Consider the following 21098-nt stretch of genomic DNA (forward strand, 5'->3'; position numbering starts at 1 on the left):
CAGAGCCCCGTGCTCGGTGCCATGCCCCAGTCCCAGGTGTGCCCCATTCCCAAATCTGTGCCCCATGCTCTGTCCCCGGTGCAGTCCCGGTGCAGTGCCCCTTGTCTGGTGCTGTGCCCAGTGTCCAGTGCCTGGTACCCAGTGTCCAGTGCCCGGTGCTGTGCCCTGTTCCCGGTTCAATGCCCGTTCAATCCCAGTTCAATCCCAGTTCAATTCCGGTTCTATCCCGGTTCAATTCCGGTTCAATCCTGGTTCTATTCAGGTTCAATCCCGGTTCTATCCCGGTCCTATCTCTGTTCATTCCCGGTTCTATCCCAGTTCAATCCCGGTTCAATCCCGGTTCAATCCTGGTTCTATTCAGGTTCAATCCCGGTTCTATCCCGGTTCTATCTCAGTTCAATCCCAGTTCAATCCCGGTTCTATCCCGGTTCTATCCCAGGTCAATCCCGGTTCAATTCAGGTTCTATCCCGGTTCAATCCCGGTTCTATCCCGGTTCAATCCCGGTTCTATCCCGGTTCAATCCCAGTTCAATCCCGGTTCTATCCCGGTTCAATCCCGGCTCAATCTCGGTGCCCGATGCTCCTCTCGCCACCAGGGGGCGCCGCCGCGCTCTCCCTTCGGGCTCCCTCGGCTCCTTCCGGAGCGGCTCGCGCGAGGGGCGGGGCCCCGATGGCGGTCGGGCCAAGAAAGGGGCGGTGCCGGAGTCTTCGGTCGGCTCCGTCCTCTGTCGTCTGCTGTCGGTTATTTCCGGGATAGATTCGGGCAGTTCCGTTCTCTCTCGGCTGCTGTCGGCTGTTTCCGGGGCGGGTTCGGAGCGTTCCGGCGCCGCTCGGGCCTGTCCAAGGCTCCGCCGGGCCGGAGGCAGCAGCGGGCTGGAGGCGAGCGGCGGCGGATGGGGCCGGCCGAGAGGTGCGGCGGGGCCGGGATCGGCGGGATCGGGGGGATCGGGGAGAGCGGGCCCGGATCGGAACCCGGCCCAGGGTGGGTGTCAGGACCCCATCACCGTGAGGCGCCCCGGGGCTTGCCGGGGAGCACCGGGGTGGGTCCTGGGCCGAGGCTCTGTTCCTCATGGGGCAGCCTCGAGGGAAAACCTCGGACCCTTCGGGAGCTGCCGGCTCAGGGGTCCCGCTGCCAGGGCAGTGCTTCCCGTGATGCCAGGGCTATGCTTCCCGATTCCCCCAGGGCTGTCCCTGTGTCCTCCCGGTGCCGGGGCTGTGTCCCCCGAGCTGTCCCTGTCCCCCCCAGTGCCCGGGCTGTGTTCCCCGATCCCCCCCGAGCTGTCCCTGTCCCCTCCCAGTGCCGGGGCTGTGCCCCCCGAGCTGTCCCTGTCCCCCCCAGTGCCGGGGCTGTGCCCCCCGAGCTGTCCCTGTCCCCTCCCAGTGCCGGGGCTGTGCCCCCCGAGCTGTCCCTGTCCCCTCCCAGTGCCGGGGCTGTGCCCCCCGAGCTGTCCCTGTCCCCCCCCAGTGCCTGAGCTCTGTCCCCCGATCCCCCCCGAGCTGTCCCTGTCCCCCCCCAGTGCCTGAGCTCTGTCCCCCGATCCCTCCGGATTGTCTGCAGCCCAGCAGTGCCATCAGAGGTTCCCCCCGTGCCACTGTCCCCACAGTGGTGACAGTGCAGGGACACCCTCGGCACGGGACGGTCCCCGGTTCCGAGAGTCCTGGGCACCCCTGGGGAGGTGAAGCCAGAAAAGATCGACCTCTCAGGGTCCCAGCTCTGTTCCTCCTGCCCGGGGGCAGTTCGGCCCCAGCAGTTCCCAGGCTGCAGCTGGTGTCCCAGGGATGTGCCCAAGGGTGGCTTTGATGTGTCTTAACATCATCCCCCAAACCCTGGCTCTGGGATGAGCCCCCCCACTGCTTCCCCGGGAGGTTGGTCATTGCATTTCTTCTCTTCCTGTGGATGTTTCTCAGCCCCTTGAGGAGGAAGATTCCCGTGGTCATGTACCTCCTAAACTGGAGGTCTGTGATCGATGGGAGATAAAGCCAGCGGGCAAAACTGCTGAAAAATGAGAGCTGTGAAGAGCTGGAGTGGCCCCAGCGTTGCCTTTCAATGGAGCCGTGGCTGCCTCTCCTCCCATTAATGCGCGGCTTTGATTTCCCAAGCAGCTCTTGGAGCCGCTGGGGAACTGGCCCTGTGACTTTCTCTGTGAGAGCAGAGAATGGAGACAGCTGAGTAAATATAGCCTAAATCACTGCTTTCCTGGCCATTCCCCCACCCTTCCCTGCCATGCCAAGGGCTGGTGTGTCCCCGAGGCTGGACTGGGCTCTTCTTTAGCCTTCCACGATGTGGGAAAGTCCCAAGCCATGGTTTGGTTTCTTTGGTGACCCTCTTTGACGTGCGCAGCTCGTGCTTCCATCTGCCTGCGCCGTTTGTGGCACGGGCTCGATCCTCCTAAAGCTGATCTCTGCCCCAAAACCCAGTGTTCCCAACTCGCTGGAACAAGGTTTTGAGCACACAGGAAAATCCTCTCTGCCTGCAGTTGGGTCTCGCTTGGACAAAAGCGCTGGGTTGGAAGGGAAAGCGCGGCTCAGCTGGAATGTGGCGAGGAGCAGAGTGGTTTGCGGAGCCAGTTTGGAGCCATGTCAGAGCTCTGAGTGCCGGGGTGTGTTTACAATGAAAAAGAGTATTTATAATATCGAGGGCTCTTTTAATTCCTCTGGGAATCTCTGGAGCCGCAGCTTGGAGCTAAAGTAGCTGGGTAATGGAAGATGAAAAGCAGACAGGAAGGGATGGTGGATTTCTCAAGTTGGAAGGTCTTGGCTCTCTCACCAATATCCAAATCATGCTGGTCTATTAACTTGGGTGCTTCTTACCTTGTCGGTTACTTCATGTGATTGCTGAGCTGTGCAGAGCTGCTAATAAATCATATAAATTCCAAATACCCTGGGGAATGTGATTTTAAGCAGATAAGTTAGCAAGAGCAGTTGGATTTTTTTTTTTTCATGTACTCAGGTTTTTTTTAGAACTGTGATTTTTTTGCCAAAATACAGCTCCTGGGTTTCTATATCCCTAAAGCCAGCTCCGTGAATGCTCCTAAAATGGAATTAGTGTGTTCTTGCTGCATGGGGGATGGTGTAAGAGCAGCCTGGCAAGGCTGGTGTTGGGTGCTGAATCCTTCTCTGCCCAGTGCCAGTAAATAAAAGTCTCAGTTCAAATAAAAAGCTCTCGTAGGCAGGAGGAGAAAGTTTGTGAGGTGGTTAAGAAAGAACAAGCTTCAGCTGGAGCAAGGAAGTTCAGTGTCAGGAGAAGCCTGTGGACAGTATGAGAAATCTGGGGGTAGGTGTGCAGACTGCCTGAGGTGCTCTCATGCTGTCCAGCCTTTGAGCAGGAGGTCTCTGGGACCTCCAGTGGTCTCCCAAAAGTGAGGAAGGTGTTGGTCATCCTGGTTTCTTCAGCTCCTCGTGTCCCTGCTAATCATGACATTGACCTTTTCAGTGAAATATTTCAGATATTCCTTCACTTCCTCGGGCTTTGGTGAATAAAACGAAATATTTAATGAAACTCAGGCATGAGCAGTAAATGCTCTGTGTCCCTGGCAAAGGGTGGCTTGTGGCTGTGGGCAGGAGCTGCTGCTCCTGGGGATCTGCTGCTGCCTGGGAAGCATTTCTGGGGAAGAGAGGAGGTGAAAACGGCTTTGGCTGTCCCATGCCTGGCTGGGGCACTGCTCAGGCATAGCTCCCCTCCTCCCCTGCAGCTTTTCCCTGTTTGGAAGGAAATACCAGCTGGCTTGGCAGCACCGTGGCCAGCCCCAGCTCCAGCTCTCCCTGCTCCGCTGGCCGCTTCCCCAGGGGCAGCTGCTGGAGCGTGTCCAGCTCCGCTTCCCGCCCGCTCCAGCTCCCTGCAGGCTCTCCCAGCTCCTTCCCCCACAGCTCCTCGTGGCACTGCTGCCTCTTCCACAGCCTCGCTCATGGCTCCAGCCTCCCGAGACATTTTTCCAGTCATTGTTCCTGCTGGGGAGGCAGTGGGCTCTGGAAGCTGCCTGGGAGCGCAGGGATTTGCTGGGCTGTTTGTCCTGACTGTAAATCAGGGGTTGGCAAGCTCTTGCCCTCTCTGCCTCTGCCACTCGGTGTTGTGGGTGCTGCTGAGCACAGGATGACCCGTGATGTGCTTGCCATTGCCAGCTTTAGGAGCTGAGGCCATCAGAGCTGCCCTGGCTGTGTGGGTCAGAAGGATGTGATGCAGCAGCAGATGTCACCATGGCAGGCGATTCCCTGTCCGTTTTTATTCCCATCCATCATTGCATTGTTCTATTTTCTCATGTTATTAAAGGAAAAGTTTCTTCTTTTTGTCTGTAACTTGCAGTTCAGTCTCGATATGGTGTTTGTTTTGCTCGCTGAGGATCTGATGTAACTTGGAGAGATTGGAGCTGTGTACACTGTTGTGAGCATATTCTTCTTTTAAATATTTTTATGCATTCTTTCCCTTCTCTGGTAGGAAAGTAACTCAGTCTCGCTTCAAGTCAAGCTGCACTTTGAACTGCATTTGGAACTGGGTTAAAAAGCACAGGAACCACATTTAAAATGTTAAGATGCTTTTATTTATGTGCTGGGCACAGACAAAAAGACTCGTAATGTGTTTTTTGTTTCAAACCGATGTGTTAAACAAAGAAAGTATTGACAGCAGTTAATGAATCGAGGGATTGTTTCTGGGCACTGAGATAGATTTACCAAAGGTATTTAGCTGTCTGATGCATGGGATTTTCAGAGCAGCCTAACTAAGCAAGTGCTCGCCAGCACAGACACGAGGTTCCTCTCTGAGAGCCGAGCAAACCTGGAGCTGGGCCCAGCAGAAATCTTTTGGCAAGGTGCTGCCTCTCTCCAGCTCGGAGGTGTGCTTCCAGCCGACAGGCTTGTGCGTGTCCCGGCCTCTCGGCACTGCCTTCCCTCCAAGGAGCTGTTCCAGAGCTTTGGGAAGTGTGTGTTCCCAATCCCCAAAGACTCTGTCAGCTGCTCTCTGAGGGTGCAGAGCTTTCCTGCAGCTCAGTCAGAGAAGCCTCTGGCTGGGTCCGTGACAGGCCAGACGACAACTGTTGCTCCTGGAGAGGACGGTGCCGGCATTAGCCATGAGGATTTGGGTCTCCTGGGGGGCTCCTCACTCGTGTCCACGAGCACTCAGTGCCCACCTGGGCTGAGCGTGGGGAAAGCAGGTGAGGCTTCTCCAGGAATAGCCTGGCTCTGAGTTCTCTGGATTTTTTCGTGTGCCCAGTGACCCGCTGGGACACGGAGAGCGCGGTGGCACAGAGCTGTGCCTGCGTTCCCACCCCAGGGAAGAAGGTTGTGGAAGGAGACGGTTGGAAGAAGCTGCGGGACCTGCTCTTTGGAGACACTCGCTGCTCCAGAGTCATTCTCCTCTTCCCACCCCTCCACACAGATCTGCTTTTAAAAGCTACTGAACAAGTTTGCCGGGCCTGAGCGTTTTGTCCTTCCAGCCTCTTCAGCTGCACCGGCTTGTCGGAGGCGCCTGGAGTCGGGGCTGGGATCTGCGGGTGGGAGCTGGGGGAGCATCGACCCTGCTGGGGCTGGGCTCTGCTGCCTCTGGGTGTGCTCTGGGGTCTGTCCTCCCCGGGAGGAGCCACTCTGGGGTCTGTCCTCCCCGGGAGGAGGGGGAGCTGCCAGCGCCATGGCCAGTGGGCAGCGGCCGCTCAGGCCCTTGGCATTCAGACAGTGCCCCCGGCACGGCGACTCCGCTCTGGGGGACCCTGACAGGCAGCACTCAGAGGGGCAGCCAGTGAGCCTAGTCATAAATCTCTCTTTATGCTCTGCATTATGAAGTAATATTTTCCTGGCTGGGGCTGGTTGGGTTGGGGAAATGCGGGCTCGGCTGCGAGTTCCCGGCAGCCACCATCCCAGCGTGGTGGGAGCTTTCACAGCGGCCATGCTGGGATGTGCTGCTTCCCCCGTGAACATCAGAAACCTCTGTAGGGTCTTTCCATGAATTCTGCAGTCTGGTGTTGCTCCTGGAGTTCTGGAGAAGCTCTCCAGCAAGCTGGATCAGGCTCAATCCTGTTCCCCTCCCGCCTCTGGCCGCAAGTGCCTCACCTCCCCGCGGGCAGTGCCTGTTCATTCATGGCAAAGACAGCCTGGCTGGGACGCCTGCCCGAGCTCAGGCAGGCGGTGCGGGCTCTGGCTGCTGCACAGGTTTCCTGTGCCATGGCCTCTTTGTGCCTTTTGTCCTTGTCAAGGGAAGGAGCCTTGGAGCCGGGCTGGAGAGCCTGGCTGAGAGGTGGGGTTGGCTCCTCTCCGGGGACTCACCCTGATCTCAGACTTTGCGGCAGCACGTGCAGATGTGGTGACACGTGCAGGGCTGATACCACGTGCAGGAGAAAAGAAGGATTTGTAGCTGATATGAACTGTAACCTGCTGCTGGCCCAGAGGAGCTATTTTGAAATCCTGCAGATCACCACCATTGGTGCCTGTCACAGAGTCCAACCAGCAGTCGGAGCAGCCCTGGCTTCGTGCCATGCTTGGTTGTTCACTGACCTCTGTGGGAAGGGTGTCCTGGCTCCCTTTGCCTTCTTGCCTCCTTCTCCCCAGGATCTCACAGCCCTGAGAAGCACCTTCCTGCTTGTTAATGAGACTCAAGAGTTTGAGCTGGGTTTGGTGGTTTCTGGGCCAAAACAGCTCAAGCCTTTAACAGGACCTGCAGCGTTTGAGCAGGCCCAGGGTGTCCCTGGGAAGGCTGGGTTCTGGCTGCCCTGGTGCCTTGCAGGTCTGGTCCTCGGCTGCACGCCATTTCTGCGGGAACCAGAACTCTGGGATTTGCCTGAGGGAGGTGGAAAACTGGCCTGTGCAGCCAGGAGGGGATGGGAAAAGAGGACGTGCCTGGCTGGTGGGAATGTCCCAGCTCGTACATCTCTTCAGCAACATGTTATAACCCAGGTTTATTCTTTTTGGTGGATTTCTGGGCAGGGCAGGCAGCATATTCAATTTCTCTCTGAATAGCTGAAAGGCAGTTAGGAGCTCTAAGTAGACTTGAAGGCTTCTAAAGATTATTTTAACTCCTTTTTGCCTCCATCTCTGCAAAAAAACCCTATGCCTGCACTTGATGCTGCTGCTGTTGCTTTTGAAAAGTTCAAAAATTGACTTTTTGCTCAGAGCAAAGCTTTGAAGTGCTGCTCTGTGGGAATGGCAGCGCATCTCGAAAGCCTTTTGCTGAAAGCGTGGTTAACCTACATTTGTGGGCAGCTCCCTTCAGAAGATGCCTTTGTGGGGGATTGCATGGCGAGATGTAAAGGTGAACTGTGAAATTTAATCGATTTAACAAGGGAGGGTTAAATCTGTTTGTTCTGCTCCTGTTCAGGGCCTGCAGCTGGTGGGTGCAGGGTCACCCTTTTCTGTATGCAAAAGTTATCCTGCATAAAGGCTGTTTTGTCCCACTTGTTGTCTCCTTGTTTGCATAAGTGCTGCGAGGAGGGTAAGCTGAAGAAGCAGGGGTGAACCTCTTTGAGATGCAGAGCTGGTGCCTGGCTGTAGCAGAGGGGAGGTAGCGTTCCTGCCCACAGCCACTGGCTCCTCACTTGCTCTTGGGAGTGTAAATCAGGATTAGCATGCCCTGCTTGGATCCAGGGCTCAGCATCAGCTGCTAGGTAGGAGAGAAACGAGTCCTGCCTCTCTCAGGTGAACCCCTGGTTTGAATGTTGGCGTGTCAGGAGGGTGTGGGGTGCTTGGGTGTGCAGTGACAATTCTTCTTCTCTTTGCAGGCACTGGGAAAGGGAACGTAGTGTGCCACGCTGTTCCAGGCTGGAAGCCTACTGTGCTTTTCCTCCCCAGACTCCGAGAGACTGGCTTTTTTGGTGAAACAGACCCTGATCTTGGGTTTCTTTGCTGCATGCCCACTCACCAGTGCTGGATTATGTTCGTCTCCTTCTCCCTTTGCTCCATAATTTGGTTAAATCGTGGTTTCAAGCTGAGGAAAAGGGGCTGCACCTAAGCTCTCCGGGGCACCCAGACCAGGCTCCTGGGGTGCCAGTTCACACAGAGACGGTTCAGAGAGCTGATGGGGGAGAGCTGCCTCTGAGGGCCCTCCTCTTCCACCTGGAACGTGCTGCCTCACCCTTCAGAGCCCTTCTCCCCCAGCAGAGAGGATGGGCAGCACCGACGGCTTCCAGTACCGCGCGCTCTACCCCTACCGCAAGGAGCGCGAGGAGGACATTGACCTGCTGCCCGGGGACATCCTGGTCGTGAGCAAGGGGGCCCTGCAAGCCTTGGGCTTCAAAGATGGAGATGAGCAGACCCCCAATCAGATCGGGTGGATCCTGGGTGTCAATGAGCGCACCAAGCAGAAGGGAGACTTTCCTGGCACCTACGTGGAGTACGTGGGGCCGGTGAAAATCGCTGTCCCTTCACACCGGCCCCGGGTGCAGAGACCCCTGCCTGCCACACCGGGGGCCAGCGGCTGCCGGCTGCCCGAGGCTCTGGAGCAAGGTAAGCCCTGCTGTGTGCTCTGGGACACCTCCAGTCTCGCTGTGTGACAGATGAGAGTGTGTGAGTGGCTTTGTAGGACAGCGGTGAAACCCTCAGCTCGGCAGCACTGGTTGCCCCACCAGCAGCAGTGCAGTTGAGTCACAGCCAAAAGCCGGCTTCTCTCAGTCCTGGCCCAGAGAAAAGCACTGGGCAAGCCTTGTCCCACTCTTACATCTCCCAAGATCCTTCTCCTTCTCTGTTCTGCAACCAGCCGGGATCCCCATGGTCCCTCTCCCTGCTCCACTGAGTTTTGCCAGGCTCCCTCCCTTCAGGATAAGTCCTGACCTCTCCCAACCACCACCTCCCCGCCTCTGCAGCGCCTGGGGCAGTGCTCCCTGCCAAGAGCTGCTCAGCCCCGCTGAGGGACACAATTACTTGTCTCTGGGCAAGAGGAGAAAAGTCAGGGTCTAAAAGAGCGCTTCTGAGAACTGGAGCTAATTGCTTGTCTGCCTGGCAGCCAGCCCACGCCGCGGGTCGCAGAGCCCTCGCTGGGGCCAGGCAGCCACCCTGGGGCTGGGCATGGGCTGTCCTGCACCTGCAGCTGCCTCCCAGCCAGCCTGGCCTTGGCACGGACCTGATCCGGGAGAGCCAACGTGCCTCAGCCCTGCCTGTGGAGCTGTGGCAGCTGCCTGCCCTTAGCCTGTTTTTTTGGCTCCCAGGCACATAAACCCTGTGGCCAGCGCTCAGCAGCCCCCAGGATTCCCCCTTCTACTCTTCCTTTGTGAGAACCCCACCTGCAGTGCTGAGTCTGGGTCTGGACAAGACAAGAAAGAAGTGGGGCCTGTTGGAGCGAGTCCAGGGAAGGCCACAGAAATGTTCCAAGGGCTGGAGTCCCTCTGCTCTGGAGCCAGGCTGGGAGAGCTGGGGGTGTTCACCTGGAGAAGAGAAGGCTCTGGGAAACCTTCTTGTGGCCTTCCAGTATTTAAAAGGAACTCATATAAAAGAGGGAGAGAGGTTTCTTATACAGACAGATAGTGATAGGACAAGGGGGAAGTTTTAAATTAAAAGAGGGAGAGATTTAGATTAGATGTTAGGAAGAAATTCCTGACTGTGAGGGTGCTGAGGCCCTGGCACAGGTTTCCCAGAGCAGCTGTGGCTGCCCCTGGATCCCTGGAAGTGTTCCAGGTCAAGCTGGATGGGGCATGGAGCAACCTGATCTAGTGGACTGTATCCCTGCACAAGGCAGGGGGGGGTTTAAGGGTTTTTTTTTTAAAGTTTTTTAAGTTTTTTTTTTTTAAGGGGTGATCTTTTAAGGTCCCTTCCAATCCAAACCATTCTGTGATTCTCTGAGGGGTGACAGCCACACTTTGCCTTCCCACGCCTTGCAGAAGACCTCGTGCTGGTGTACATGGGAGGAGTGGGGTCAGCAGCAGGAGCTGGAGGCTGCCAGGGAACGCTCCCAGCTGGCAGCGCTGCATCCTCCCCATCCCTCTCTGCCTGGGAGCCACGGCTACCCCAGCAGATGCTTCTGGCATCTGGTGTGAAAACACCTCTGGGGTCTTACGAAACCGGGGTTGTGGGGCTGGTGCAGCTCCCTGCAGCTGCCTCCCTCGCTGCTGCTCCCGGAGCCGGAGGGGCGGCCCCAGGAAACATCTCCGCAGGGTGGGAATGCGGCCGGGCCCTGCGCGTTTGGGTTGGCAGCGAGAGCCTGACCTGAGTCATCCCGCTCACAACCTGCCTTTCCAAGAAAGCTGCTCCTCTCAGGAGCCTGGGATGTGCTCTGTGCTGGATGTGCTGGCCTCGCCTGCGTTCGGCCCGGTGCTCCCTCAGGGGCTGCGTTTCTGCCCTCCTCGGATCTCCCCTCTTCTCAGGGGGGCTTGGTGGAGGTGTGTCAGGGTGGTCAAAGCCACCCCTGGGGTCTCTGGGAGGTGGAACAAGATCCATGCCAAAGCTCCTGAAACACAAGAAAAGAGAAATTTGAGAAGGAAACCAAAAGCCAAGCCTCTCTGCATCCTGCCCAGGGATGGAGGGTGGGTTAACAGGGCACCTGAGACCAGTGCCAGCCCTGTTCCTGTCCCTTGCTGGGGCATCCCCAGAGCCAGTCTCTACTCTGGGCACAGGCAGGGCCTGCAGGGAGGCAGCTCAAACACCCACAGCCATTTTACACTCAGCCTGAAGGTTTGATCCCTGTATGGACTGTTCACTTAAGAGCTGGACTTGAAGATTCTTGTGGGTCCATTCCAGCTCAGGATATTCTGTGATGCTTTATTTTTGTATTCTGCTGGGGAGACACATTTTTGCAATGGAAAAACCACATTTGAGCCAAGCCTGTCTTATTTCTTCATGGTGTGCACTTTAGGAGGTGCAGAAGCGTCTCCTGGCAGCGCCACGAAGCCCCTTCTCTGCTTCCCAGGTCCTGTCCTGGCTGGCAGGGACCCCTTAGCCCCTCAGTGTCACTGGTGGAGCAGGGCCAGCGCCACAGCTGTCCCGGGAGCAGCAAGACCCAGCGCGTTCTGCCAGTGGATTTACGAGCTGCTGGTGTTTGCCTTCCGCAGAGAACACGAGCGGAAAATGCGGCTCGGGAATATTTCCGCAGCTGCCCGGGCCGTGCTGTGAGCAGCCTTGTTCACGGCGGCCCAGCCCGGAGGCCCGGCAGGCTCAGGAGCTGCTGCTGGCTCCGGCTCTGTGCCTGACAAAAAAAGACAAGCTGCTGCCTGCTGAAGCAGCACATTCCCGGCCGGGCCACGTGGGCAGCGCCAGTATTTACTCTCCCTTCAGCCCTTCCCAAGGGTCAGGCTGGGAGCTGCCAGCCTGGAAGCTTGCCTGCAGCTTCCCCACACTGACCTGCACCACGCTGGGCCCCCTCTGTGCCCAGGAGCTCGCTCCAGTGGGGGATTGTCCCCCCCTCCCCAGCAGCACCGGCCTTTGCAGAGCTGCTGGGTGCCTGACCCGTGTGCTTCCCTTCCCATGGCTGTTCTGTCTCCCCTCCAGGCCGTGGGTGCAGGAGGCTGAGCTGGGTGCGCAGTTCCAGCTTGCTGTGCCTTGTGGTGAGACCACACCAGGCGAGTTCGGGTCAGATCCATGACAACGGAGCTGTTTCGCAACGGGGAGCAGCCTCTTGGCTCTGCCTCTGCAGAGTGCAGTGTGCTGGGTGTCCTCACCCACTGCGGGCTCCCCAGGGTCTGCCAGGTGCTGTGGACCAGCCTGGAGGAACCTCCTGCTCCAGCTGGTGCTCCTTTGGAAGCGGGAGGGAGTCTGGCACCGCTCATCCTTCGGCAAACCTCCTGCTGGCAGCTCCTCAGCCAGGCCTGCGTGCTCCTGCCCTGGCACGCACAGGGGAAGGGGGTGCCTGGAGCCAGAACCTCAAGATTCTCTGGAAGCGGCAGTGAAATAGCACCCGACACGGGGCTGCAGATCCCCCAGGAGTGGGGGGACTCTGGTCCCGTGCCGTGGGTTGTCTGTGCCCTGTAGCAGCTTGCACAGAGGCTGTGGGCTCACGGGGAGGGGGAGGCACAGGGCCGGTTTCCATGTTAAACGAGCAATCAAGGGCAGGAATTTGCTGACATGGCGTTCTGTCTGAATCGCTGGATTAATCACAGCTCACCCCGCTCCGCTGCCAGCCCTGTGCAGCCCCTGTGCTGGGCAGGGACCCAGCCCTGAGCTCCAGGAGCCCTGGTAACCCCTGTGCTGCCTGCCCGGGGGGCACGGGTCCCCAGGGGGATGGGCTGTGTCCCCAGGCCTCTGCACAGAGCAGTGGATATCTCCCTGTGCACACCCAGTCAGGGCTGGAGCTCAGCAAGTGCTGGCTCCTGGGCAGGTTCCTTGCAGGCTCCATGCCCTGTTTGCCTGTGCCACAGCCTCACAGCAGGGGCCACGGCTCTCCTTGCTCCTGTTGGGAGTTGCCTGGGTTGTGCCCTGGCACAGCTCTGCTGCTGAGGGCTGAGCTGGTGCTGAGCCCCTCTCTCCCTCCCTCTCCCCCAGGGTCTCCTCTCCCGGACTTGCAGGAGCAGTTCAGCCCTCCCGAGATTGCTCCGCCGCTCCTGGTGAAGCTGGTGGAAGCTATTGAGAAGAAAGGTAAGGGGGCAATGCTGAGCTCTGGGGGTGCTGATACACCCCAGAACCCCACAATGAGAGCTGAGCTCTGTGGGACACACAGGACACAGCTGCTCTCATGTTCCTCCCTGGGCTGAGCTGCTGAGGCCCATGAGGGTGTTTGGTTTGAGCACCTACACACACTGGGTGGGTGCTGGGTTTGGGAAACACTTCCAGCCTGGCTCTGTGCCAAGGTGGAGAAATGGGGCCACTGAACCGGGTGTCCTGGGGGCCAAGGGGGCTGCAGCAGCCTCTGCAGGGGGTTGGCTTGGACACCGTCCAGGTCTGGTTATCTGTGCCACAGCCATTGCCCAGCTGGCACTGAAACAGTGCCTGTGCTGGAGCTGACAGCAGTGTCCCCCCTTCTGCAGGGTTGGACAGCGAGATGTTGTACAGGACATCTGGCTCCGAACTGAGGCAGGCGCTGAGAACCGGTAAGAACCAGCTCGGCGCGGTGGAGGCGAATCGGCTCAGATGGAGGAGATTAGTGGATGTGACAGCGCCAGCAGTAATGCAATCCAGGCCAGGCTCGCCTGTCCCCGGCAGTTCCTGACTCCCAGCACGCTGCCTCTGGGGCTGGGCTGTCCCCATCCCAACATGTCCCTGTCCTGGAAGGGATGGGACAGGGGGGGATTCCTGGCACCATCCGTGGGGGGCAACAAAGGGATGTGGTGCTGGCTCAGAGACTCGCAGGCAAACAAACTGTGCTTGTCCCCCGCTGTCTTTGGGGTGCTCTGCTGATGGGCTGGTGGAGGCTTCTCTGGCTCTGTCATGCCACTAATAAGCAGGGGAGGATCTTTCAGCCTGGCTTGGTGTCTGGAGCTGTGGCTCCCCGGTGCCGATGTCTCTGCTGGGGAGCCCTGGGAGCCGCCTGCCTCGGCTGGGCTGGGGCCTCATCCGGCACCACGCTGGCGACTCCCCTCCCGCAGACGTTCCTGCAAACCCCAGCCACGCCGTGCTGTCAGCCCGGGCTGTGCTCTTGGGACAGGCTTTATGTGCTTCCCAACATCCTGTGTTCCGGGGAGGTGTCTTCCCTGTTGGGTTCAGTGTGTGGCTGCTCTGTCTGTGCTGCACTCCTGCTGGCAGCGGGGAGCAAAACTCTCACCCGAGCTGTGCCTGCCCAGAATTCCTGTGTTGGGGCTCAGGGCAAAGATTGTGGGTACTCAGGATGACCTCTGCCCTCTCTCAAGGCAACTGCTGGGGTTCCCAGAGCTGGTTTATTTCTGGGGTGAACATCCTTCTGTCACATGGGCTGCCTGAAGGCTGCCTGAGCTCCCTCGTGGTGCTGGTGAGCTCTCATGATAGCTGGCTGCTGTGTGATGGTTTTTGGGATGGGTGTTGGGTTCAGCTGGGTGTCCAGTGCTGTGTCCACCCTCCCATGGGAAATGTGTGTCCTGACAGATTGGACCCTGGGTGACCTGGATCCCCTGGACGTGCACTCCCTGGGCGAGGCTCTACGAGGTTACCTGCAGGACCTGCCCTCCCCTGTGGTGCCGGTGTCAGCGCATGGAGATATCCTTCGCATCCTGCAGGGTAAGGGCCTCCCCCTGCTGCCTTGGGAATGGGCAGCTGGCTGGGGTGGACACATCTGGGATATTAAAATAATCCCTGTCCCTATGGGGCCTGGCAGATGGCCCCGCTGCTGACAGCGCTCCTGCGCTGTGATGCAGCCGGAGCGTGGAGAGTGGTGCCGGCTGTCCCAGCTCTTCCCTCGTGTCTTGTTCTCTCCCCAGAGATCCCCCAGCCAGAGAATTGCCGGAAGCAGCTGCTGCTGGCCCTGGAGTCGCCTGCGGTCCCGCTCCAGAACACGCTCACCCTGCAGTTCCTGCTCCGGCATCTGGGGAAGGTATCGCAGCAGGCCGAGAGCAACAGCCTCCACCCTCGGGCCCTGGGAGAGATCTTCGGCCCCCTTCTCCTGCGGCTGCCTGGCGCCAGGTACGTGAGGCTTTTGGTCCCAGCAGTGTTCCCAGCTCCGGCCGCTGTGCCTGCCAGGACAAGGAGTCCAGCCTGGAACAGCAGGGCTGCCCACAGTCCCTGCTGGGCTGCACATGGGATTAAACTGCTGGCAGCACACAGGGGTGGGAGCACACAGAGCCAGGACAGAGCCCTTGCTGCCCTGGCAGCCTGGGGTCTGGCAGCTGGCATGAACCAGCTGACCCCAGGGGACACGGGAGCAGTGCCATGTTCTACCCCACAACTGCTGTCCTTAACTTGCCTCTTCTCTCCCCGCAGCCCAGAGCTGAGCCCTGACTTCTCCGTGCTGTTTCTGGAGACGCTTCTGCAGACGAAGGAGCTGGAGCCTGAACAGTTGCCTCCAGGTACTGAGATACCCCTTCCCTGGGGCCTGAGGCGCTGGCACTTGTGGGTGTGGACTCTCTGCCCCCATGATAGGGTTGCTGAGGGCATTTGGATAGCCCAGCTGTGCCTGGGGGCCAGCTCAAGGTGTTCAGCTACTGGAGATGGGCCTGGAGCAGCTCCAGGAAACGTGGTGGCCTCTGGGCCAGTCACTGCAGGGAGGGGGACTCAGCACTCCGAGGGATTGCCAGTGGGGAGCTGGGATTTGGGCTTACCCTGTTTCATCCCTCCTCCTCTCCCAGCCCTGCCTCCCAAACCACCGAAGCCGAAGCCCAGCGCAGCCAGCCTGGCCAATGGCAACAACGCGCCCTTGCAGGACGCCGAGTGGTACTGGGGGGACATTTCTCGGTAAGGACGTGACTGACAGCTCACAGCTGGGGTGTGAGCTTTCCCCTTTCCATCAGGTGAGCTTTGGGGCCACTTCCCAGGCCATGACAATCCTGTTCCTTGCAGGGAGGAGGTGAACGAGAAGCTCCGGGACACACCAGATGGGACCTTCTTAGTGCGTGATGCCTCCAGCAAGATCCAGGGGGAATACACGCTCACGCTCAGGTGGGACTTTGGGATCCTCTGGGATCCCCTGAGAGCCCCAGGGATGCAGCTCTTGGGACATGTCCCTGTGCTCCCAGCTGTAGGGATGCTGAGGTCTCTGGCTGGTGTAGGGTGCTGGGGTGGTGGTAAGTGCCCTCTCCTCTCCCCTCCACTGCAGGAAGGGAGGCAATAACAAGCTGATCAAGATCTTCCATCGGGAAGGCAAGTACGGCTTCTCGGAGCCCCTGACTTTCGGCTCGGTGGTGGAGCTCATCACCCACTACAGGCACGAGTCACTCGCCCAGTACAACGCCAAGCTGGACACCAGGCTGCTCTACCCCATCTCCAAGTACCAGCAGGTGAGGCCTGTGCTGCAGGGACGTGGCTGGCAAGCACAGCCTGAACCAGGGGCGTTTGTTCATCTGTCCCTGCCCCTTTGGTAGCTGGCAGTGTCCCATCCCTCTCCCTGCGTGCTGGGATGTTTTGTTGTGGGGTTTTGTGGGACCAGCTGGAGCAGGTCCTGACTGAGGCTGTGCCTGTGGCAGGACCAGGTGGTGAAGGAGGACAGCGTGGAAGCTGTGGGGGAGCAGCTGAAGGTTTATCACCAGCAGTACCAGGACAAGAGCTGGGAGTACGACCTGCTGTATGAGGAGTACACACGCACATCCCAGGTATGTGGGCACTGCTTGAGACCCCCAAGGGCTGCTCTGTCACCCCCTGGGTGCTGGCAGCCACCCTGCTGTGCACAGGGGACACCAGAGATGGGGCACCTCTTGCCCCATTTGTCAGCTCACAGACTTGCAGGGGCTCCCCAGAGGATGGGCTTTGAAGAGGGGGATATTTTGCCTGCAGCAAGGACAGAGCTGCTGTGGGGAAGTTGAAAGAGGGGATGCAAATGTGCAGAAATGTTCCTCAGCTTTTCCCTCCCTTCTCCCCAGGAGCTGCAGATGAAGAGGACGGCAATCGAGGCCTTCAATGAGACGATCAAGATCTTTGAGGAGCAGTGTCAGACACAGGAGAAGTGCAGCAAGGAGTACATCGAGCGCTTCAGGAGGGAGGGCAATGAGAAGGAGGTGCAACGGTGAGGATGGGGGTGGAGAAGGGCCTCAGGGGCTGGAAGGATCCTCCTGGCTCAGCACAGAGCCGAGGCACGCGGACTCCTTGTCTCTCCAGCAGCATGCTGTGGGCTGGAGCTGGCAGGCTGCCTCCTCCACCTCCCCCACCCTGGCCCACAGCCTAAACCCCCTCTCTCTCTCTCCCAGGATCCTCATGAACTCGGAGAAGCTCAAGTCCCGCATCACAGAGATCCACGACAGCAAAATGAAGCTGGAGCAGGACCTGAAGAAACAAGCCTCGGAGAACCGGGAGATCGACAAGCGCATGAACAGCCTCAAGCCAGACCTGATGCAGCTGCGCAAGCTGCGGGACCAGTACTTGGTGTACGTAGTGGCCCTGCAGCGCGGCCCGGGAGCCATCCTGCCGCCTCCCCCGGGGCTCCGCGGCTCGTTGGACCGGCTCGCAGCCCGCTGTGGGCAGGAGCCGCTCCCGCAGCAGCCTCGGGGCTCGGCGCTCCCCGGCAGCGGTGGCTGCTGCTGCCCTCTGGTGATGGCCATGCCCGGGGCTCGCTGCAGCCCTGCTCAGCTCTGCCCTCCTTCCCCAGGTGGCTGACGCAGAAAGGTGCCCGGCAGAAGAAGATCAACGAGTGGCTGGGCATCAAGAATGAGACAGAGGAGTGAGTGTCCTGCTCGTGTGCTGTGGGATTTGGGGGATGTGGGAGCACAGGCTGTGCAGCTGCTTCTGCCTGGGCAAATCCCAGCTCCCTGCCTGGGGGCTGAGGAGGTCTTCCCTGCCAGATGGGCACTGTGGGGAGATGTGGGGGTCACACACCTAAATTTAGGGAATCTGACCCTGCCTGTGCTCGATTGCAGCCAGTACTCCATGATGGATGACGAGGAGGAGCTGCCCCACCACGAGGAGCGGACATGGTACGTGGGGAAGATCAACCGTGTGCAGGCAGAGGAGATGCTGTGTGGGAAACGGGACGGCACCTTCCTGATCCGTGAGAGCAGCCAGAAGGGGTGCTACGCCTGCTCCGTGGTGTGAGTATCCCTGTGCAGGTGGGATGGGATGGGATGGGATGGGATGGGATGGGATGGGATGGGATGGGATGGGATGGGATGGGATGGGATGGGATGGGATGGGATGGGATGGGATGGGATGGGATGGGCTGGGATGGGATGGGATGGGATGGGATGGAATAGGATGGGGCTGGCCCAGGTTGTGTTCCTGCGTTGCTCCACCCATCCCTTGCTAGAGGTGACAGTTCCCATCTGCCTTGGCTTCTCCTGCCAGGGCCAGGTGTATCTTTACGCTGCTTTGGTGCTCCCCTGTGCCACTGCTGACCCAGGCTCCTGTGTCTCCCTGGCAGGGTGGATGGTGACACCAAGCACTGCGTGATCTACAAGACAGCGACAGGCTATGGGTTTGCTGAACCCTACAACCTCTACGCCTCCCTCAAGGACCTGGTCTTGCACTACAAGCACACGTCCCTGGTGCAGCACAATGACTCCCTGAATGTCACGCTGGCTCACCCGGTCCTTTCCCAGCCACCAGCCAGATGAGCAGCCCATGCACAACACAACAGCTGCCTTCAGCTTCTCCCCAGGGCGCTGCTTTCTGGCTCTGGACTCTTGCACCCTGTATAGTTGAGTCTCTGTGCTCCTGCTCCTTCAGAGCCTCTGAGATGTCTGTGACCGTTCCTGATGTCCCTCTTGGTCAGTAGCTGAAACCCGTGTTGGCTGATGGGACAGAAAGGCTGGGCTGTAGATTTGCAGTGGGCTCCAGCCTCTAGGAGGTGGGATCCAGTTGTGATTGAATCGCTGGGGATGAGCACAGCCCCCTCCCCTTCCCTGATAAGCAGGTCAGATCCCCTTCTTGCTGGCAGGTCACCCCGCTACGCATCACTGTAGAGCTTTGGTTCCTGATTCCTCGGTGCTGTGACCGAGGGGTTCCCTGCCTGGACACCAGAGGAGGCAGAGGAAGAGGCTCCACTGAGTGTGTGCATCCTTCAGTCTCGCTTCCCTCGGTGGCCTCGCAGGCTGTGATGGTGTCTGGTACGAGGGGTGCTGCTCTTGCGTGCAGAGACACATTTAGGAAGGAGAAACCTCATCCTCTGTGGGGCTCCCCGGCCGAGATCTCCGTGCTGTGCCCCACCTCACCACCATTCCCTCTTGTCATAACCACCTCTGGAGTGTTGCTGCCTGGGCAGGGAGGATCTGCTTAGCTGTGAATCTCCCTCCTTAGCTGTGCCAACGAAGCTGTGAAATCCGTGTTGGTACCCGTGTTTTTCCTGGCAGGATCTGTGGGATGCACAGCTCGTTGTTTCCAGCCGGTTTCAGTGACTCTCTGCACACGTAACCCATTGAAGCTGACTGTAGCTCTGTAAATATGGTTCTTTTTGTGACCAGCTGCTCCCCTGGTGCTGGTGTTTGCTGAGCCCCCAGTGCCACCCCCAGCATGGGCAGCAGCTGCCAGGCTGCCACAGCCCCGGGCCCTGCAGCTGAAGCAGGAGGGGGCTGGAGTCCAACTCACACTACGAGCCCTACCTGGAATGAAGGACCTCTCTGCTGCAGGAGGACACATCCACGGGGCCTGGGGCTTGCTGAAATGTATCTGCATGATGGTGAACTATGTATGCAAAGCACTTCCAATCGTGGGTACTGTATGGAGCCGGGGCAGGGCTGCCCACCACAGGCGGCTGCTGCGGGCAGGGCGCTGTGTCCGAGCTCAGAGGGCCCCAGGGCAGCCCAGGTGGGCCTGGAAGAGCTTTAAAAGCTGAGATGGGAGTTGAGGCCATGGTGGCGTTTGCTTTCCTGGGTTATCTCAGCTGCCTGGCTGGAGGAGAGTATTCTTGGTCCTCTTGATTTGCCAGAATGGCTCATTCCCTCTCGGAGGCTCCTCCTTGGGACAGGCGGGTGGATGCTGTGGACTTTGGCACTTGTGTCTCCCCTTGCAGCTTCGGTTCTGCTGGATCCATGGGGTGCTCTGTGCTCACACTGCCTGCATCCTGTCCTTGATGTGCCACCTGTGTTGGGGATCACTGTCCCTCCCTCCCTGGCCAGCTCTGCTGCTTGCCTTGCTCTGGGCTGGTCCCCAGATCCTTCTGGAGCTGGGGCTGCTGGAGCAAACATCCCATTCCTGTTGCTTGTGGCAGCTCTCCCATGCTCAGCTGTACAGCCCCGTTCCCTGCTCTGCATGTCCTCTCCAGGCCCTGGGCCCTGGTTTTTGGGTCTGGTTTGTCAGTGTTTGGTGCTCAGGTGCAGGCAGCGGGTCTGGGGAGCTGTGGGGGCCCAGGAGAGGCTGTGGTTGGCTTTGGGGATCACTTGGGAAAAGCTGCCAGGGATGATTAAGGGAATAGTTTGGACTGGGGCATGTGAGAGATGAGGGCATGTGGGACTGGGGCAGGGAGGCTCAGTCCTCACAGCTCTGTCCAGAGGCCTCCTGGGGCCTGTGGAGTGGCCAGGGGGCTGCACCAACACTCCAAAGTTTTGTTAGTGTTCCACACCTTTTCAGCCTGAGGACTCTGCTGCTCCTGTGCTGGTCCCTGCACTTCCAGCACATCCCCACCTCACAGGACAGGCTGTAGGCAGATTGGATCCTCAGCCTCTGATCCCATGGGCTCCATGTTCCTCCACCACCACCCCTAAACGTGAGCCTGGGGCCAGTCCTGCCTGGGAGGATTGCTCCCTGCTCATGCCAGGACCTGCTGAGCATCTGGAAGAGTCTCAGCTTGAAGCTGTCACCTGTCAACACTCGCTTGGTGCTCACCTGGCTCTGCTGCCCAGGGAAATTCCAGCTTCTCTTTATCCTGTGTTTTTATCCTTTTGGCTGAATTTCTGTTGTTCTCCCTGTGCTGTCCCTTCCTGCTGTCCAGCCACAGCCCAAGGGGGGGTTCACAGTCACCCCTCTGCACCTTCCAGCACTGCCTTCCCTGCCCGCTGGCGGCCTGTCCTTGACAGGGCACTGCTCACGTCCTGTGTACGACGAGGAGGAAGATGCCCTTCCCCAGGGCTGCCTTTCCCTGACGGTGCTTCACCCTGAACAGCAGCTTTCCCCTGCTCTCCCTGGGGTGGAAGCCCAGCCCGGAGCTCCCCCAGCATAAACTCGTTGTGATTTGTCCTTTGCTGCTTTGGCTCGTTCTGAACCCAGCCGTGTTTCGAGGCGCTGGGCTGTGCTTTGCTGCTTGTGACCCCCACGTCCCCCAGCCGAGCCACACACCCACATCCCGTGGGTGCCACATGGCTGTTCCTGCTCCCTGGGGCACAGCTTGGGGCTTGTCCCTCCGTGTCCCTGCTCCTGGGGGGCTCCAGGAGTGTCACCCCCAAGGTGCCAGCAGAGGCTTTGTGCTCGGAGAGGACGTGGCGGCTGCGTGAGGTTTTAGTTTCTAGGTATATGCAATAAAGAATAACCTGCCCCCCGAGCTGTCCGTTACCAGCAGTAGTGCTCTCTGCTCTTTCTGTTGATGTTTACTAATGTAAACCCAGTATTTGTTACTGTAAGAGGACTTTTTTTTTTTTTGTACGGTACTTTGAAAAAACCCACAAAAACAACCCAAAAAAAAAGAAAAAAAAAGAGGAAAGAAATAAACAGAGTTAATGAAGCAGGCTGCTGGATTGCTGTGGGAGGTTGTGCGGGGGCAGGAGGGTGGTGGGGCTGTGCCC

The 21098-nt window shown here is 58.8% G+C and overlaps 3 protein-coding genes across 4 annotated transcripts; 2 read left to right on the forward strand and 1 right to left on the reverse strand.

Moving 5' to 3' along the window:
• Positions 1 to 757: 757 nt before the first annotated feature.
• PIK3R2 (phosphoinositide-3-kinase regulatory subunit 2) lies at positions 758 to 21020 on the forward strand. Of its 2 annotated transcripts, none has more exons than XM_058858537.1 (16): positions 758 to 910; positions 7698 to 8421; positions 12382 to 12474; positions 12864 to 12926; positions 13894 to 14025; positions 14226 to 14427; positions 14725 to 14810; positions 15090 to 15195; positions 15301 to 15399; positions 15557 to 15737; positions 15924 to 16049; positions 16317 to 16459; positions 16641 to 16817; positions 17039 to 17110; positions 17307 to 17477; positions 17807 to 21020. In XM_058858537.1, exons 2-16 carry the CDS (start codon positions 8082 to 8084, stop codon positions 17997 to 17999), a joined length of 2184 nt encoding a protein of 727 aa, XP_058714520.1. In that variant the 5' UTR covers positions 758 to 910; positions 7698 to 8081; the 3' UTR covers positions 18000 to 21020. The 2 variants fall into 2 exon arrangements, with proteins under 2 accessions (XP_058714520.1, XP_058714521.1); XM_058858538.1 differs by having other exon boundaries at positions 760 to 982.
• On the forward strand, positions 1560 to 7677 carry LOC131589281 (uncharacterized). Its single transcript, XM_058858546.1, has 2 exons — positions 1560 to 5144; positions 5264 to 7677. Exon 2 carries the CDS (start codon positions 5929 to 5931, stop codon positions 6937 to 6939), a length of 1011 nt encoding a protein of 336 aa, XP_058714529.1. The 5' UTR covers positions 1560 to 5144; positions 5264 to 5928; the 3' UTR covers positions 6940 to 7677.
• Positions 9707 to 12374, reverse strand: LOC131589282 (uncharacterized). The gene is made up of 2 exons (XM_058858547.1): positions 11245 to 12374; positions 9707 to 10354 (listed from the first exon to the last, which is right to left on the reverse strand). Exons 1-2 carry the CDS (start codon positions 11667 to 11669, stop codon positions 9961 to 9963), a joined length of 819 nt encoding a protein of 272 aa, XP_058714530.1. The 5' UTR covers positions 11670 to 12374; the 3' UTR covers positions 9707 to 9960.
• Positions 21021 to 21098: the final 78 nt, after the last annotated feature.

Source organism: Poecile atricapillus, chromosome 28 (genome assembly GCF_030490865.1).
Source record: "Poecile atricapillus isolate bPoeAtr1 chromosome 28, bPoeAtr1.hap1, whole genome shotgun sequence".
NCBI lineage: Eukaryota > Metazoa > Chordata > Aves > Passeriformes > Paridae > Poecile > Poecile atricapillus.

Excerpts from the sequence above, each read along its gene's own strand:
- LOC131589281 (XM_058858546.1), top strand. The coding sequence starts at position 5,929 with ATGAATTCTGCAGTCTGGTGTTGCTCCTGGAGTTCTGGAGAAGCTCTC.
- PIK3R2 (XM_058858537.1), top strand. The coding sequence starts at position 8,082 with ATGGGCAGCACCGACGGCTTCCAGTACCGCGCGCTCTACCCCTACCGC. Across the intron at positions 12,927-13,893 it reads GAGGCAGGCGCTGAGAACCG|ATTGGACCCTGGGTGACCTG; the intron begins GTAAGAACCAGC and ends GTGTCCTGACAG. Across the intron at positions 14,428-14,724 it reads CTGCGGCTGCCTGGCGCCAG|CCCAGAGCTGAGCCCTGACT; the intron begins GTACGTGAGGCT and ends CTCTCCCCGCAG.
- LOC131589282 (XM_058858547.1), bottom strand. The coding sequence starts at position 11,669 with ATGAGCGGTGCCAGACTCCCTCCCGCTTCCAAAGGAGCACCAGCTGGA. Across the intron at positions 10,355-11,244 it reads GGGGGCCCAGCGTGGTGCAG|GAGCTTTGGCATGGATCTTG; the intron begins GTCAGTGTGGGG and ends CTTGTGTTTCAG.